Raw genomic sequence first — 14950 nt, forward strand, 5'->3', positions numbered from 1 at the left:
TGATCCCTAAGCTCATCTTAGGTTCGGTTTAACCCGATTCCACCCGGATCTCGTGACTTCAACGGTTTAACTGTGTCGGCTAGTTGTTTAGTTACTAAATCTAACGAGTTTGTATCTCTACAATATCATACTATCATTACCTCGGGTTGATGCTCGTTTCTTCTTCTATTTTGGCTAGAGAGAAAGTAGGATGAGGGAGAGCTAAGTGTGTGTGTTTTGTGTGGTGTATGGAATATGTGAAATGAAAATGATTAAATGGTGATTTAAGGCTTAAATATTATGGATCATGGGCTTGAGCCCATGTTCCGTCTTCCTTCCTTATTAACCCAAGTCCATAACCCATGTCCATTACCCAACACCAGCCCGACCCATGCTAACTCCTACTCTATTTATTATTTCTCCGCTAACCCGAGTAAACTTTCTCACAAAAAATAAATAGTATAATTAATATTAATTTATAAATTTCGAGATGTTACAATATTTTAACCCTATAAATATTATAAGAACTTTCATATTCACTCACACCTTCCATTTCTATCTGATTTCATATTTCTACAATGAATCATCAATTTTCAAACTTTCACATGAATCTTGGAGATTCTGAAGATTATCTCATTACCCAATTCTACGTAAACTCTCAGCCTTTTTCAAATCCAACTCAAGTTCATGTCAATGAAAACACTTCACAACATACCTCACACATTTCAGAAACCCAACCCCGAAAGTGGGATGTTGATGAAGATGTCACTTTAATGTCATCCAAGTAAGTTGTGGGACAAAGATACCATGGGGAAAGTTATGATTGCATGTATCATCATGCATAATATGATTGTTGAGGATGAATGGGACACGTACCTTAACTATTATGATCCATCCGAATTTCTTAATGATAGGCCTACAAACCGACAACGAAGGAGTTATAGTGAAGATGATGAACCACTCTTTCAATACTCTACTGAACGAATTGCAAGCCTATCCAGTTATATGACTAATAGGGCACAACTTCGTAATAGAGAAGCTCATAACATTCTAAAAAACGATTTGATTGAGCATATATGGCAGAAATTTGGTGTTGATGAATAAGTATGTAGTTTTGTATCATTAATATGTGTAATTTTGTATTTTATGCTACTATTGTAACTTATTTTTATCTATTTTATAAAATGTGTTTGATTAATATATATTTAAAGTTTTTTATATTTAAAAAAATATAATTACTTAATTATATTTATATAGTTAATCAAAACTAATTATAAATTGAATTTATTTAATAAAAAAAGGATGAGATTGGGTTGTTAATGGGAGTAAAAGATTGGAGTGGGTTAAATTTTGTAGATTAAAGAGAGAGAAATTAATTTTATAATGTGAGATTGAGATTATGAGATTGTTGATGAGGACAGTCTTAGGTTGTGTAGACTAAGAAAAGAGAAATCCGTTTTTTTATTAAAAGTTGAGTTGGGTTGGGTTATAACATGTAAATAAATAAAACTAAACCTCATCTAAAGTTAAATAAACATGTTTTTTAAAAAGGCCCTGCACCAAACAAACCCCCAATTAGGGCAAAGCATAACCATAACCATAAACATAATCATAAACCCTTCTCCCGGGGTTTTTCCACACGCAGCCTTCATGTACGGACAACCACCACACTTCAACCGTCGTGGCGGCGGCCGTGGCCAGCCTCCACCACAACAACCGCCACAACAACCACTCTTATATCCTAATTACCACATCAACAACAACACCTATTACCACCAACCTTCAATCTTCCCAATCCCCTTCCCTAATTACCAGAATTTTAATTTACCTATTCCAAACCCTAACTTTCGTCCGCAAAGCCCTGGGTATGATGTACGTAGTCAGGTGTCCAATAACAGAGGGATGGTGCAGGTGAATGGAACTGTTGAGAAGATTGATAGAGCGGGTGTGAAGGCGCGCGGTGAGCTTATTGCTGCGGGCGAAAACGTATCGGCGTTGAAGGTGTCGCAGGCGGTGCTTGTGGTGCTTCAAGCCGATTCGTGGGACTCGTTGGGGGTTCAGATGCAGCAGGTGCCGTCTCTGTATCGGCTTATGCTGATCGAAGGGAAGGTAATAACATACATTTACGTTGTTATTGTTATTATTATTGATTTAAATCATTGTTTACATTGTTGTTTAATTGTTTTTTGCAATTCTTTTAAATAAAGTGGACCTTTTAAACTCTGCATTCTAGTGTGATTGCCATCGATTTCATGAGATTAAATCACAGGAAGTTTTTAGTGTGTAACTCAGTTGATGCTAAAAACCTAAACTAACTTTAAAATTCTCCATTTTGAGCTTATTACTCTGTTTGAAATTATGCTCTGTTAGTATTGATCTGCTGTCCAGTGTTGTAAGCATGGCTAGGCACTAGGTAGGCGGTGGGGTACGTACTAACGATTAATAGGGAATAACCGGATAGGAATTTTTGTAAGTAAATTGTGCAAAGTTATGTGTGTGTGTATATATATATGTAATTTTGCAAAAAAATACATATAAAAGTTCACATAGTATACCAGTATAGCTCAAACATAAACAATTAAGTGTAGACATAGCAAATCAAAGAGAAAAAAAAATCAAACATTAACATGGATCAGGTCGGGAACTTGGTTAACAGGTTAAAACCAAGGTCCATTTTGGGACGAGTTTGACCGATTACTGATTTGTTGATTTGATTAGGTGAGATTGTAGCAATTAATCACCGATTTAGCGGCCCCTAAACGCGATTATAACAACACTGGATCCGTCATATCTGATTTTTTTTAATTATTATTTCAGATAAATGCATTCATTAATTGTTTTGTTGGAGTATGGAAGATTACCACATTATCTGATTTGGAGACAGCAATCTGCAAGAATGAGGGAGTTCAGCAGTTTGAAGAGCTTGAGTTGGGACCTCTTCTTAGACATCCTCTTGTAAATCATTATTTTTGTGTGAACTCTGATTCAACTGGAGTTTTTAGAATATCCAGCCAAGAGATACTTAATTTTCTTGTAGAGTTTATGGATGCTCATAAAGGGGAAGAAGTTAAAGCTGATGAATTATTGGATTTTATTGCTGAAAAGCGATCAGTTGATAGTAAGGAGAAGCTTCATGTTCGCATCCAAAGTTTGGGGTATGGTTTTCAAGTTTTGTGTAGTATTACATGCATTAAAATTTAGACATCTTGATAATGGTAGTCTGCGTATTAATCTGATTTCAATTTATTATGATACAAAACTGAACCTATGTCTGCTTTGCTATTAGTTCTGTCATCATTTTATAGTGCTTTTCATAACATTGAAATCAGTTTTTAATTTCTTTTACAACTTGTTATTAGTACAATAGTTTAGAAATAGGAAGCACTAACTTTAACTTAAAAAACAACCATATTTTCTTATCTAACAGTTCAACTGAACAAGTATTTTCTGTATAGTTAGTTATAAAACATTTCAATAAATTTTTTTAACCACATGTAAGACAGGGTATAATTTGGAGCTTATAAAAAGTTGTGTGTGTTTAAATTTTTTAATTTATATCGAACCTCGATTTTGTTGGATACAGTTCCCAAGACTGGCCAAGAGAATATTGCTCTGTACTAAATAGACATTTTTTTTTTGTTTTAGGTTGCATATTTCTCTTATTCTAAAAGCAAGGCCAATGGAAAATGCTACAATAAAAAAATATCTGTCGGCTTCCGTAAAGAAAAATAACAAACGCCCTTTATTTACATCACAGAAAAAGCAGCTAGATGAATCTTTCAGTGTCATATCTGAACGCATGAAGTCATTTTCTCTCGAGCGTGGCAAACACATACGATTTCAATCATCAAGTTCAGAAGACGATGACAATGATATTGATAGTGACGATGAGGATGAAACTTGTTTGACTAGTCAAAGCAAAAACTCATCTCACGATGCTAAGGACTCTGATCGAGTTAGCAGTTGTCCATATCCTTCTGCAACCGAAGAGAAGACACGACTAGGAATTATAAATGACAAGGAAGACGCAACTTGCAATGAAAATAAATCAAATAAAAAGAGAAAATCGGATGCAATAGACTACACATCTTATGCTAGCTGTAAATTCCCTAAAAGAGATCGTATTAGAAAGGGCTCTGTGGGTATTAAACTTAATAAGAAGCTTAGAGATTCTGTGGTATTGAAAAGGAAACATGTGTCACTGGACAATGATTCTATGATGGCATTCATTGCATTGTGGAAGGATGCATGCAAAAGGAAAAATGTTTGTGAGGTTTGTTTAATATTTGTTTGTATCTCTTTGCGTGTAAATCTCTACGCTTTAGATTATTATGATAGCAGGACAAATCTTTCGTGTTCTTCATTGGTCAGTTGATCCCATATGAATAGATATTACGAATATTACCTAGTCTATAAAATTACACTTTAATACCAAATATTTTGCAATAATACAAGATAGGATAAAGTTTGGTTAGTTTTTATTTTCTATTTCCAGTTGTTTATATACCTAACATCATATTCTGTTGATACTCATGGTAGGTCCTGATGCAGTTAATTAAGTTCTACAAAGTCAAATTGCCTAAAGAATTATACAAATCTTATCCTTTTATTGGATTGATTAATGTTGCGGTTAGTCTATCATCACTATATCACCGCACCTAATTCTTATGTTTTTCATGGAAGCTAAGAAAAATATATAATATATAGAAAGAAGATTGGTGATTAAACTTTAAACTATTTTCAGATAAGATCTATTAAACAAGGAATGTGGGATAGCATGTATGATACATTTCAAACATGTGAGCAACAAGAAGAACCGGTAACGGATTCTGAGGGCCATGCTGGAAATGTAACCATTCATACTGAACAAGTTGATGGTCCGCTTGTCACCAAGCCTGTTCTGAAACAACAGTGTGGTGAGTGTTCTAACGTTTTGACTAATGCTTGATTGAACCTACACTTGAGATATGCAGTTTAAGATTATTTTGTTTTACCAGTTCAACCTTTTTATGGAATAGACTTCATATACCATGTGATTAGCCAATTATATTCATGCCATACTTTTAGAGGTGGTAATTGGAGGGCGGTTTGGGTTGGTCACCAACTTTTTTTTGTTCTATAGTTCTTATAAATAATCTTTGTATTGAATATGATTACGAAAACTATGCTATTAATATATTGGTCGAAGTTATTTCAATCAAGTGAGTTAGGAGGTTGTATGCATTTGGATACACTCTGGGCAACCTTTTTAACCCCTTTCATTCTGGCTTTTATAAATTTTACCATTTGACTAGTTGGAGATAATATATAAACTAAAATCTATTTGTTTATTTTTTAGTGATTGTCTGATTGTTAATTCTCACATTTTAACCCTTTCTGTTTGCTACTACGCACATGCAGAAGTCAGTCATGAAGATATCTTGAAGAAAGTTTCTGAATTTCTCAAAGATAATCATGATGCCATGGGCGATGTCAGCACCTCTCTTGGTAAAAATGCGATCTTTCTTAGAAATCTTTACAAATGTGAGGCATGGCTTACTCAGCAGTTTGCTGTTGAAAACTTTGAGTCTTTTGGTTATGGTGAATTTCTTACGTTTCTCGAAAGAAACATTTCTGCATTACCTTCTTCATGCCAGAAGTACTTTGTGGCTGATGGGCCCCACAATAAGTCTTCTGTAAATGCTTGCATGTCTCATGAGTTATTAGACCTGCTCGTAGCACAAGCTTCACTTAACTTATCAGAAAATGATAATATAACTACTCAGAATGTCGTGGAGTTGCTGGCATGTCAATTTCCTTTAATACCCTTCAAGATGGAAAAAGAAGGTTCTTTGAAAACCCTTGAGGATATTGTGAAGGCTAACAAAGGCAATCTAGTAGCTAAAAGTGTACTATTTTCAGCTGCTTTATTGTCACATCCAAATGTAAACAGTTCTTCAGAAACACATATTTCTTCTAAAAATGCAATTGAAGTCTTACTTAGTGCTCCGATGTTGACTGATTTAAATAAATGGTCACATTGGGATGTTTTATTTGCACCTTCTCTTGGCCCTCTTTCCATATGGTTATTAAATCAAACAAACACAAAGGATCTGCTTTGTTTGGTGACTAGGAGTGGGAGTGTGATACGCATTGATCAAACCGCCACAGTGGATTTGTTTCTAGAAGCTTCTATTCGAGGGTCTTCTTTTCAAACAGCAGTAAAGTTGCTTTCTCTCTTTGCATTCTATGGTGGTGAAAAGAACGTTCCCTCATCTCTTTTAAAATGCCATGTGGAGAAAGCCTTTAAGGTCATAGTCGATGATGATTTATCTAAAGACAAAGGTCAACTCAATAGTGGGATATCCAGAGCATCAGTGTTTATTTTAGAATGTCTGGCTCATCTACCAAAAGAATTTCACTGCTTTGCCACTGATTTGTTGCTTTCAGGATTTCGGTCCATTGTTAAAGAAGCTCCTTTATCCATTTTAAGCCAATGCAGAAACACCGAAGACCGTCTAATGCTTCATGAAATAGGGTTTTCTCTTGGTATAGTGGAGTGGATTGATGATTACAATACTTTTTCTTTTACCGAATCCAGTAAGTCAACTGATTTTGTTCAAGAAAAGGTAACTTCAACCAGCTTTTCACATTTAAAAAAGAAAGAGATATCATCAACCAAGGATCATGATGTGGAAAAAGAGGAATGTAAAGTAGTCAGTTTGATTGAGCGAAATGTGGGTTTCAAACAAAATTTAGCTACAAGTATTAATGAAGACGAATCAACTATGATTATTGAGCGTATTAGACGGGAAGAATTTGGGCTGGATTCAAATATTTCAGCTAAAGAGGATAGCATTCTGAAGAAACAGCATGCTCGTTTGGGTAGAGCACTACATTGTCTATCTCAAGAGTTATATTCTCAGGACTCACATTTTTTACTTGAACTTGTAAGTGTGTCCTTTTCATGCTTCATTATTTTCAACTATTTGGAATCACACACACACACACGTGTGTGTTTGTGTATAGGCCAATTAAGTGTATAGGCCAACCCAGTATTTTAGAATTTACATTATGGCTATCTAACTGATTAAATGATTTTAGAGGTCATCCAGGTACAGCTTTGTTTTTGTTTATGCTAAAAAGACTAGCTGGAAAGTTTTTAAACGACAAAATGCTCTTTAATTGAAGGCATTCGTCACATTTAGAGTTGTAAAAGTGACAAAAGTGCTTCTAAATCAACTCAAAAGGATCAATTTTAGATGGATTGTTAAAATTTCTATTAAGTTGATTCACATGTAATTTTGGCATTTCGTATCTATAGAAGGGACAAAAGTTTTAAGTTTGAGTTGCACTTTGGGCAATTTTCTAGCAAATTTTTGGCCCAAGTATGCATTAACAAAAGTACGAAACCGAAATTTATACTTGGTTGGTCTTAATGAGAACTTTTGAAACTCTGGTGGCCTATGTACAAGTTATCTCTTTTCTTATGCTGTTGATCTTTTTCTCTTTCTTCATGCTTATTTTGTGACATGCAACACTTACTTTCTTGTCTTTAGGTTCAAAATGCTGATGACAATGTGTACCCATGTGATGTGGAGCCTACTCTGACCTTTATTCTTCAAGAAGAAGGTGTTGTAGTCTTAAATAATGAGCAGGGATTTTCTGTTGAAAACATTAAAGCACTTTGTGATGTTGGCAATTCAACAAAGAAGACACCTAGTGCTGGATATATTGGTAAAAAGGGCATTGGCTTCAAATCAGTATTTCGGGTATAGTTGTTATTTTCTTAACTGCTTGATATGTGTTTCATTTATTCTTTCATATTGATTTAATTAATTTATTTATTTGTTTTACTTCTAGGTTACTGATGCTCCTGAAATCCATTCTAATGGATTCCATATCAAGTTTGACATAAGTGATGGTCAGATTGGTTTTGTTTTGCCAACAGTAGTTCCACCTTGTGATGTTAAGCTGTTCAGCAAGTTGGTATCTATTGATAACGATCCTACGGGCGAGAAACTTTGGAATACATGCATCGTTCTTCCTTTCAGATCAAACAAACATGAATCTTTTTCAGTCGAGAATCTTATTTCCATGTTTTCTGATCTCCATCCATCTTTACTGTTATTTCTTCATCGTCTTGAATGTATCAAGTTCAGAAATCTTATAAATGATTCATTCATTACAATGAGGAAGGAAGTTGTTGGGGACGATATTGTGAGTGTTTCTCTTGGCAAAGAGAAAATGACATGGTTTGTTAAATCTTGTAAATTACAAGCAAATCATATTCGTCACGATGTTCAAACAACCGAGATATCAATAGCACTCATGTTAGAGGATTTAAATAATGGAAATTACATCCCAAAGCTGGAACACCAACCCGTTTTTGCTTTTCTTCCTTTAAGAAATTATGGTTTAAAATTCATAATACAAGCTGATTTTGTTCTTCCTTCATCACGTGAGGAAGTTGATGGAGATAGTCCATGGAACCAATGGTTGCTATCTGAGTTTCCAAATTTGTTTGTTAATGCTGAGGTGCCTTTTTGTAATCTTCCTTGTTTTAAGGAGAATCCTGCGAAGGGTGTTTCGGTCTATATGAGTTTTGTTCCTCTTGGAGGTGAGGTGCACGGGTTCTTTTCTTGCCTTCCACGCATGATTATTTCAAAGTTGCGAAAGTCTAACTGCCTGCTTCTAGAAGGTGACAACAATGAGTGGGTCCCACCATGTAAAGTATTAAGAAACTGGACCGAACAAACTCGTTCTTTGTTGCCTGAGAATTTGATAAAAGAGCACCTTGGTGTCGGGTATTTGAACAAGGATACAGTTTTAACAGATTCATTGTCACATGCTTTAGGGATCGAGGAGTGTGGGCCCAAAGCTCTTATTCAGGTTATGACATCTTTATGTCGAGCTGGTTCTCTGAAGTCAATGGGCTTCAATTGGCTATCCTCTTGTCTAAATGTATTGTATTTGATGTTGATTAATGGAACCCAGTCTGATGTCATAAGTTCGCTTGCTGAATTACCATTTATACCCCTCTTGGATGGTTCTTATGCAGCGATTAGTGATGCTGCAATATGGTTACATACTGATAACCATGGTCTTGAGGCTTTTGGTAATTTATATCCCATGCTTCGAGTTGTCAATCCCTCACTTTTCGCTGATTCTTCTATTGAAAATGTAACCGACATGCTTTATAAAGTTGGGGTACAACGGTTGTCTGCACATGAAGTTTTAAAAGTGCACATTTTACCGGCCATTTCTAATGAAAAAGTTGAAAACTTGGAGTTGATGATCGAGTATCTTTCTTTTGTAATGTTTCATCTAGAATCATCTTGCCCTGAGTGTGCTTTAGACAAAGAACACATACTCTTAGAGCTGCATAACAATGCTTTTATTTCCACAAATCACGGGTACAAACGGCTTGCTGATGTATCAATTCATTTCAGTAAAGAATTCGGTAATCCGGTTGATATGAGCAAATTGATTAATGGCACTGATATGAAATGGTTTGAGATTGACATCGGTTATTTAAATCACCCGGTTTACAAATCGGAAACTCTGAAATGGAGAAAATTTTTGCAGGAGTTAGGAGTGACTGATTTTGTAAAAATTTGTAAAGTTGAAAAGCATATATCAGACATACCTCATGCGGTTCTTAAGAACATGATGTTAGATGATGATTGCATATCTTCAGGATCTGCCATCATCAAAGATTTTGATTCTCAAGAGTTAAGGGATTTGTTGTCTCGTGTTTCTTTTAGTGGTGATAGGGAAAAGGGTAAGTACCTTTTAGAGGTACTTGATACATTATGGGATGAAGTTTTTATTGATAAGATTACGGGCTTTTGCAACATTAATGGACAAAATAAGCCGTTTAATTCTTCTGTAATAAGAATCCTTAGTAGTGGTCAATGGTTGGCTTCTAGCATTGATGATAAACTTCATTTTCCTAAAGATTTGTTTCATAACTATGAAATTGTGCATGCGGTTCTTGGTGACAGTGCACCTTATGTTATTCCAAAGGTCAGTAATTTTAGTTTTTTTTGCAATTGTGTTACTTCATTGAACTATTATCATGAACTAACAAACTTCTATGTACTTGTATTTGATGTTAATTAGGTTAAGAATGTGAAGATATTAAATGATATCGGCTTGAAGAATACAGTCACTCTTGAGGATGCTTTGTCAGTTCTGGAAGTTTGGAGAAGATCTGAGAAACCTTTTCGGGCCAGGTATTGCTATGTTATTTCTTCTAGAGTATTTTATTTTTTTTGTGTGTGTGTATAGGGTGAGAACATCTTACTTCAATTTGTTGTTAGATATGTGTGCATACATTTTAGAGGATTGGAATAAATAGTATGTATTTTAGTGTGAGGCAATCACCTAATTTATTGACGATAAACCTAAACTTGAAATCTAAATCAATCTTAATTTTGGTAACAAATAAATGAAGAATTTCTAATACAATTAATATTCTAATAACATTATTTGCTACAATTAATCTATATTCTTTTCTTGTGAAATGCGAATGGAGTGAAAAAGTATATGATAGGGATTCTTTTTTTTTACATATGAACAAATGGGCAGGTTTGGTGAGATGGTTTATAATGTATATTTTTATACATGTTTAGCATGTTATATATGATTACCAAAAAATGTATTATTGCACTAAGAATTTATCCTTTTTAATGAAATGGTTTAGAAGGTTTTATGCCCAAAAACCCTTTGGGTAACTTTTGACCTTGTTTGTTAAGCTCTTTTTTTAGTTTTTACTTGTTAAATATACAACATAACCCGAGTCTACCCATTCATAAGTACATGGGTTCACCATTCCCTAAACATATTTTTTTACTTTGTCACTTTGTGTCTGTGTGCCATTTATATAAGGTTACCATATCTGTGTCAGATTTTTTCATTTTAAAACCGTAGCATTCTTTATTTGGCTATAGTTCATTTACTGTAGTGTTTTGGTTATTTATAAGTTTATTTTTATGATATCCTCTTACCAGCATATCACAAATGTCCAAGTTCTACAAATACGTATGGAACGAGATGAGCAACTCAAAACAGAAAATAATGGAGAACTTGCATTCTCAAGATTTCATCTTTGTTCCTTACTCATTTAACTCCACACATGAAGTTGCATCTGGTTCATTCTTATCTCCTAATGAAGTATACTGGCATGATTCTACCGGTTCAATGGAACAAACAAGGTCAACCTTTCCTCAGTTTAACCGACACATGACTCATCATTCTTTCAGCAAGATGTTATGCAATGTTTATCCTGGCCTTCATTATTTCTTTGTGAAAGAGTTTGGAGTTGCTGAGAATCCCCCTCTTCTAAATTATCTTCAGTCTTTGCTACAGTTATCAACTACAAGTTTACCATCACAAGCAGCGAAAACAGTGAGTACTAAAATTTACCATCACAATTAATCTGTTAGCAATAAACTACAACTTACTGTTTCGTAATTTATTTATTTAATGTGTGTAGGTTTTTCAAGTTTTTCAAAAATGGAGTGAGGGATTGGACTCAGGGTTACTGAGTTCTGATGACATGAACTGCTTGAAGAAAAATATGGAGGAAAAGGAAATGAGTATTCTTCCAACTGTGCAAGATAAATGGGTTTCTTTGCATCAATCATTTGGGCTCATATGTTGGTGTGATGATGAAGAGCTAAAAAAGGAATTCGAGAATTTAAGTAATGTCGACTTTTTGTTTTTTGGGGAGCTTGATACTAAAGAAAAGCAAATACTCGAGGATAAGGTTTCTGTGTTATTTCAGAGACTGGGAATCCCTTCTCTTTCTGAGGTAGTCTCTATCTCTCTCTCTCACGCACACACACTCTCACATTTGTTGATAAAAAAACTGTTTCTGCAGGTTGTGACACGTGAAGCAATATACTACGGTCCCACAGATAGTAGTTTCAAAACTTCATTAGTTAGTTGGGCTCTCCCTTATGCACAACGCTACATTTATAATATTCATCCAAATGAATATTCTGAATTCAAGCTCTCTGGATTCGAAACCTTAAATTGTCTGAAAATTGTTGTGGTTGAGAAACTGTTCTACAAAAATATCATCAAAAAGTTTGGCATCGAATCTAATAAAAGATACGAGTGCAATTGTCTTCTACAGGACAACATTCTGTATGCAACTCGTGAATCTGATACTCACTCGTTATACATGGAGCTTTCTCGTTTTCTAGTTTCTGGAATTCCAGAATTGCCCTTGGCAAACTTCCTTCACATGATTACAACAATGGCAGAATCAGGCTCCACAGAGTTGAAGATGGAATTGTTCATTACAAATTGCCAAAAGTTACTAAAGCTCCCGAGTGAAGAATCACAGTGGTCAATAGCATCAACGTCAGCACCAGAAGAGGATAAGGATACACCAGCCACAAGCTCTGGTTTCTCCTTGGATGATTCATATCCTCCAAAACCTAGTACTTCCAAGAAGTTTGGAACCAACTCGAGCTGGCCACCTGTCAATTGGAAAACCGCACCCGGGTTTGAATATGCAGTAAAAACAAGGGCGTTCACTGGTCCAATGAGACAGGATGCCACAGAAGGGTTTATCGAGATGGATGCTGACTGGACCATTGAAGAAAATCCAGCCTCAACAATACCTTCAGTGATATTGGAAGAACATGAAGCGGTTATAGACCAATCGTATCCCATAACCAATATGAATGTTGACATTAATAGTCAACCAGATCATGCAAAGAACACGGGTTCTTCTTATATGAATGCTTCTAAACCATGCACGAGTGCATCTAATTTAATTGAAAAAGATCAGCTGCATGTAGGTACGGTCACCCCACAACAGGTCATAACCGGACGGACAGGAGAATTTGTGGCTTTTAAGTATTTTTCATCAAAAATTGGTGAGAAATGTGTGAAATGGGTGAATGAGGTAAAAGAATCGGGGCTACCGTATGATATCGTTGTTGAAGGTAAGGATAAGAAGAAGGAATACATTGAAGTTAAATCAACCTCAAACGCAAGAAAAGATTGGTTTGTTGTAACCGTAAGAGAGTGGCAGTTTGCTGTTGAGAAAGGTGAATCATTTAGCATTGCACGCGTTGTTTTATCAGAGGGGAAATCAGCTCAGATCACAACTTATAGAAATCCAGTGAAGTTATGCCAGTCAGGTAACCTTCAGCTGGCTATTTTGTCATCAAAGCAGTAAAGCGTTTATAGTCTCGAAAGTTTTGGTCTGTTGTATATGTAGTCAGATTTTTTATTGTTTATTGTTTAGGCTTACAAACTTTACCAATACTTGATGAAATTTTGTAGATGAACATTTGCTTAGTATTTTATCTTTAATGTTTTACCGTAAGATTTTGACTTTGACTAAGATGTACTGGTGAGTTTGAATGATAACTGTTGTGGAAGGTAAAATGATCTATTGAAATTATATATATATTAGTTATAAAGTTTCTGGTTAGACACAAACTACTACTGTGCTAGCCCTACATGTTTTTAAGCTTATGGTACAAACATCAAAGGCGTATCACCGGTAGTTACAAATTGTCGACGGTAGTTACAAAAGGTCACGTGATGTATGGTTCTTTTTTATGGCGAGTGTACAAGCTGGTAAGCAATTGGTACAACCCTTCCTCCCATTTTTATTAATATAGTAATATGTTCTTTTTTTCTTTTCTAAATATCTTTTCTTTTATATTTTTTATTAACATATTATAGTTAGAACTAAGGAGGTATTTGGGCTTCTTTATTTTTAACTTATAATTTATGACTTATGATAAGTTAAAAAAAAATGTTTGAGTTTCCTTATTATGTGAGAGAAAATGTTGATAAGTTATACATTTGTAACTTATAACTTCTCCTTATAAGGAGGTGAAGAGGTAGGTCCCAGCAGAGGTGGTTAGGACCCGCAAGACTCCCTTAAAAGGAGACGTCTGCGCAGTTGAACACGCAAGACTCCTTAAACGGACGTCTGCGCAGTTGAACACGCAGACTTCACCATAGGGACGTCTGCGCCGCGACCTACCAAACCCGCAGGACCCACCACGCTCAGAGTTGTGACGACCTCACATGCGGTACGCAAGCTGGTCCCGCAGGAAATGCCTCCCTATGGTTTCCAAGTATCCCCTGTTCCCGCAGGTGTGGATACCCGCCATTAGGGACTGGCCACCCGCGCAGCATGGCTACACGCAGAAGGCTCCAACTCGTAATAATTCAGTAGTCACCTGAAGAAGGAATGAGCAAAGCCGGGAACATTCCCGCATAAAGGCGGGAGGGGGAAAACTCCCGCCTAAATGAGCCAGTCCGTATAATAATGGAGGATCTTTTGTGTGATACCTGACGAGGTATGGACAAAAGATCTGACCAACGATACGACAGCTCACTGACAGCAGCATGGCAACACGCCACAGCACTGTGACCAATAGCCGCCGCCTGCTCACCAACTCCTGCCATATCACGTGCCTAGCCTGTAGTTGGTGGAAAAGGAAAAGTGAACAGCACGCCTGGTCACTGTCAGCCGCTGCCTATCCACCAATTACCAGCAGAGCACGTGCGTAGGCCACAGTTGGTAGAGTAGTAGGCCGGCTAAACCTCCTTAGGAAACCCACCTTCGGCTATAAAAGACATCAAATGGTAATATCATTTCATCATCTAATATCTTGTATAATTTACCTGATAACTGCTCTAGTATTATTAATATACTTTTATAATCAAAGAGTAATATAGACTGATTCTCACGCCGGAGGGTGGTCACAAGGAGGAACCCCCCCCTTTCTTAGTGACGAGCTCACGGTGTCTGTTTTGCAGGTTATCGGAAGAACCATCTTGCCGGAATTAACCCCTCGTGGGAAACGTCTATCTAACCCTCAGGTTTCTTCATTGGCGCCATCCGTGCATAAAGCTAGAACTTTATTTTTCTCCAGTTTTTTCAAAAACTTCTGGAAAGATGGTTAAGGATACTCCGGTCCCGAAACCGAGTAACCAAGAGACTCCG

The 14950-nt window shown here is 36.1% G+C and overlaps 1 protein-coding gene across 1 annotated transcript; it reads left to right on the top strand.

The window, feature by feature from the left end:
• Positions 1-1542: 1542 nt before the first annotated feature.
• Positions 1543-13310, top strand: LOC143543394 (protein NO VEIN-like). Its single transcript, XM_077035728.1, has 12 exons — positions 1543-2088; positions 2797-3134; positions 3625-4252; positions 4519-4608; positions 4724-4895; positions 5380-6908; positions 7518-7730; positions 7822-9987; positions 10084-10196; positions 10974-11370; positions 11459-11776; positions 11846-13310. The coding sequence occupies exons 1-12, from the start codon at positions 1630-1632 to the stop codon at positions 13157-13159; spliced, it is 7737 nt and encodes a 2578-aa protein (XP_076891843.1). The 5' UTR covers positions 1543-1629; the 3' UTR covers positions 13160-13310.
• Positions 13311-14950: the final 1640 nt, after the last annotated feature.

The sequence above is a fragment of the Bidens hawaiensis genome, unplaced genomic scaffold (assembly GCF_021521415.1).
Source record: "Bidens hawaiensis isolate Kalapana, Puna unplaced genomic scaffold, B.hawaiensis_p1.1 tig00013119_1, whole genome shotgun sequence".
Lineage (NCBI taxonomy): Eukaryota > Viridiplantae > Streptophyta > Magnoliopsida > Asterales > Asteraceae > Bidens > Bidens hawaiensis.